Source organism: Nannobrachium achirus (genome assembly GCF_963921795.1).
Source record: "Nannobrachium achirus genome assembly, chromosome: 1".
Classification (NCBI taxonomy): domain Eukaryota; kingdom Metazoa; phylum Chordata; class Actinopteri; order Myctophiformes; family Myctophidae; genus Nannobrachium; species Nannobrachium achirus.
In genome coordinates, this window is record NC_137810.1 from 57950917 (window position 1) to 57955673 (window position 4757).

Here is a 4757-nt window from a genome sequence, read left to right on the forward strand (position 1 = left end):
AAACACTTTAGTCATCATCGGCCTATGGGCTGGCTCACGAGCATTTAATTCGCCTTATAACCTACTAATTTGAACCCTATAGGCTACTAATGTTGTAGCCCCTGATAATTTCAGACGACCGTTTGACATGACAGCAACATCCCGGTTATACGGTTAGATCAGTTAAGCTAATATAATTTCTCTTAATTTGTTTGTGCTTCGGATTCTCATTGTATTACATGCCTAACTCAAGATTAATGACAAGAAGAGAGTTTTATAATTACCAAATGAGTTTGTCTATGCGTACAAATGCCGTCTGTGTACAAATGCCGTTATTAAGAACTACCTGTTGCTTCTCTTTAGTGCTCAACATTCAAAATGTTTCCTCTTGTCTTGGTTTTATAAACTACTGTCTACTGGGCTTATGCTACATGGCTTGATGTAGGCCTACTGCTCCATATACACACTGTATGAACAATATATGCTGCCGACAACAACACCTGATATTCACTCTTTATTTTGTATGTATATTTTAGAATCTCTCCCCGGTAGCCACCATGCAGCACTACGGAGTAAACGGGTACTCTCTCCACGCCATGAACTCACTGAGTGCCATGTACAACCTGCACCAGCAGGCGGCGCAACAGGCTCAGCACGCGCCCGATTACAGGCCGTCCGTGCACGCGCTCACCCTGGCAGAGAGATTGGCTGGTAAGAACCAAATGGCCCTTTACCTTGTTTTCTGTTGTGTTTCTCTTATGATCAACAACTTATTGTTCTCTGTCTAATTCAGTGATTCCCAGCCTGAGGGCTGGGCTCACTATAGTGGTCCGCAAGGTTGATGCAAGTGGGCCCCCAAGATGATTGGCAAAACACAGAAGATTTTATTGATAATATAGCATTAATACAAAAAAGTAGGCCCCTATAAGTAAAAAAAAAAAATAGTTAAAAATAGGTTTTCGCTGTGATGGAGCGTAAGTGAAATTCTCAAAGATTTATAGGACAGCTTTTCATTGATTGCAATAATTACATTTAAATACATTAATTGAAGCCTAATCTGTATTAAATATACAGGTAGATTGCTTAAACATATTGTTTTTAATGAAATTATTACAATCAATGGAAAGCTGTCCTGTAAAATTCAGAGAATGTTACTTGCACTCCAAGTCCTTTAGTTCTATTGATCCATAGAAAATTCATATGGCCCACCCATCTGACCACTTTTTTAGAGGTCTGATGGGTGGGTCACGACCACTTTAGAAGATTTTCAGGTGGAGCCCCCTGATCCGGGAACGGTTGGGAAACCGCTGGCCTAATAGATTTCAGTGAGCATTATTTCGGACCATTGGTCTTGGGCTGTTCTTATATTTTTGTACTTGTCCCTCAAGTTAAATTGGCCATGTTTCTTTTCTTTCAACGGCTGCACATTTCAAGACATCATCCTGGAGGCCCGCTATGGCTCCCAGCACAGAAAGCAGCGGCGTAGTCGCACGGCCTTCACTGCCCAGCAGCTGGAGGCCCTGGAGAAGACCTTCCAGAAAACCCACTACCCTGATGTGGTGATGCGCGAGCGCCTGGCCATGTGCACCAACCTCCCTGAGGCCCGTGTGCAGGTGAGAACCCATAGCGATGACCAATACATTCAGTATGATATCGTCACTGTCGGGTAGAAACCTCGTATCTCCAAGTTTCAAATTGATTTTTTTTTCGTCAAGTAAAGCACTGCTTCATCATACAAGGCCGTCACACAAAAGTAGTGAAAACAGCCGATCTACAAGCACACAACGCCTCGCACCATCGGCTGTTTTCACTAGTTTAAATCATTTTTAAAATGATAGGGTTTTGGACATACAGGGTTTTCACCCGACAACGACGATATATTGGCTGTTCGTTATGCTGTGTCGTGGAATTCTGATCAATCAATAATCGCTGAGGCAATTAGGAGAAAAAACAATATTCTAGGTGGTGATGGTTATGCTTTATGTAGATTGATTGATTGATTGAAAATGTTATTAGACAAAAATGGAGAACAGTACAAGTATAGTCAATACAATACAAGAGGTAGTACAGTACAAGTACAGTTAAACACCCTGCTTAAAAAGGAACATCCCAAATAAGTCCTTTTACTGTCTTTTTTACGTTGGAAGTCCTCATGGACATGATATCATGGGGAGAAGTACATTAACACTCATGTCAGTGGTAAGGTAGTTCTGCCAAGAGGCACAGGTCAGACAACATAGTTATACTGTGGCTGCTTCAAGGACGAGCTGAACCATAACAAGATAGGCTGTACCAAAACATAATGTGTCAAAAGGCACATAGATGAATATCATAAAGATGAATACATATTCTATTGTTAATAACGTCACTCATAATCAATCATGATAACATAATAATAATATAATATGATATCTTTGTCATATGCTAAGTAAAAAAAAAAAGATATATAAATGCAAAAAGAACATCTATATACATCAGAAAAGTAACTTTTTCTTAATTGATGTTATCCTATGCAAAGTACTGTGTTCTATCCGTCTGTCTTTCAATGTTATATGAGATACATAAAGTGGTTCCTGTGTAAATAAGTCGTAAAGCTTACTAGGATTTCCTTTTAGTTGACCTTGTACCAGTGATTTGTACTTTTTTTCTATTGCAAACTTCTAATAAATTCTTCAATCAATCTTCGAAAAAGAGGCACTTGGAATAAATACGACTCAAGGTTCTTATTTCATCATTATATAATTGTATTCCAGGTGTGGTTCAAGAACCGCCGGGCCAAGTTCCGCAAGAAGCAGCGCAGCCTCCAGAAGGAGCAGCTCCAGAAGCAGAAGGAGGCCTCGGCGGCTTCCGACGGCTCCCAGGACGACGCCAACAAGGCCGACCCGTCCGCCATCTCCACTACAACCACGACCTCGAGCGCCGCCACCACCCTGATCCCCGAGGCCCACACGCCTCCACCGCCCTCGTCCTCCACCTCCTCCTCGCACTCGGACGCCGAGAGGCTGGGAGGAGGAGCAGCGGCGGCGCTGCGGCCCCAGCCGGGGGAGACGAGCGTGGAGGTGAACGTCACCTCCCCCGAGCCCTCGGACAGCGAGTCGGCCATGGAGGACAACGGGGAGGAGGAGCTGAGGGGGGAGACGCGGGGGGATGTGATGAGAGAGGGCACGCTGATGGTGGGGGCGGCGGGGGAGCCAGGGAGCGTCTCCCCGTCCTGCAAACGCCTCAGCCCCACGCCAGGTAGGAAGCTAACATGCTTTTCATTTTGCTCTGCGTTATACATTACATTACAGGGCAATTCTCACTATACGTGTCATTAGTTCGACTAAGGGTTAGGATTAGGTTTAGTCATAGTTTTACTGAGGTTAGGGTTTGGGTTAGGTTTAGGCATTAACATTCACCAGGTTAGCATTCACCAGCGTCGGCAGGTTAGCATTCCACCAGGTTAACATTCACCCGCGTGGTCGCGTCCAACAAATGGAACGTCGAACAAATGTTATGTTGCAACATCGACATACCCATGGAGGATATAGTTTCAGTGGCTGATTGCATTTATTTATCAAGTGTTTTTGTTTTCTTCTTCTTCTTTTCTTCTTTCTTTCTTTATAAAAGAAACACTTTAACGAGCTACTGATAGAGTGAAGTGAATTCCATTAAAAACAAGCATAGGGAAATACATTGTATTTATGTATGAGGTCTATATCGTCACCGTCGGGCAGACACCTCGTATCTCCAAGTTTAGAATTTGCATGTTTTTTCGTAAAGCAAAGCCCTGCTTCATCATACAAGACTGCCACACAAAACTAGTGAAAATAGCAGATCTACGAGCACACGATGCGAGGCGTTGTGTGCTATTTTCACTATCTTAAATCGTTTTTAAAATGATACATACAGTACAAAACAAACGGTTTTGGACATACAAGGTTTTGTTTGTGTGTGTGTGTGTACGTGGATTCAAACCACTGCTCCTCCTCCTTCCTGTCAGACTCTCCGCTGGGCTCGCCCGCCCTCCCGTCTTCCAGCAGCGTGACGTCCGGCCTGCCCCAGAGCAACTCCTACGCCTCCTCCCCCCTCAGCCTCTTCCGCCTGCAGGAGCAGTTCCGCCAGCACATGGTCGCCACCAACAACATGGTCCACTACCCGTCCTTTGACATGAGCGCCCCGTCCTCGCTGCCCTACCTGGGCATGAACGTCAACATGCCGCCGCCGCTGGGCTCCATGCCGTGCCAGTCCTACTACCAGTCCCTGTCGCAGGCGCAGCAGGTGTGGAGCAGCCCCCTGCTCCAGACCGCTCCCCCGGGAAGCCTCCCGGGCAGCCTCAACAGCAAGACCACCAGCATTGAGAATCTCCGTCTGCGGGCCAAGCAGCACGCGGCCTCCCTCGGTCTGGACACGCTTCCCAACTGACCGCAACCCCCCCCCAAACCCCCTCCGACCCCTAGGGTTCTCTGTCCAAATCTCATGCCACGCTCGCTGCTTACCCAACTCTCCGTCATCACAGGGGCATGATGACACTCACCACTAGGAGGACACGCCAGAATATAAAGTATATATCTCATCCCAGAGGCTGGATGGATGCACTTAAAGAAATGACCGTTACTGGAACTTATTAGACAACGTTTCAAGTGGAAAAGAAAAATACACCGTTTATGCCACCCAGACTGCAAAGAACTGGAACATTGAACAGTGCTGCCAGTTGGATACAGCTTGTATGTGAGCCTGTTACCTACTGCCACCCTCACTGTAATTTGAGCTACCTTAGTGAAGTCAGGGTCCAAGAA

The 4757-nt window shown here is 45.7% G+C and overlaps 1 protein-coding gene across 1 annotated transcript; it reads left to right on the forward strand.

Annotated features, from left to right (window-relative positions):
- Positions 1-536: 536 nt before the first annotated feature.
- On the forward strand, positions 537-4383 carry LOC308281782 (diencephalon/mesencephalon homeobox protein 1-A-like; the record flags this gene model as incomplete). Its single annotated transcript, XM_080722074.1, has 4 exons — positions 537-690; positions 1399-1592; positions 2733-3216; positions 3962-4383. The coding sequence occupies 4 exons, from the start codon at positions 537-539 to the stop codon at positions 4381-4383; spliced, it is 1254 nt and encodes a 417-aa protein (XP_080578200.1).
- Between the last annotated feature and the right edge of the window lie 374 nt (positions 4384-4757).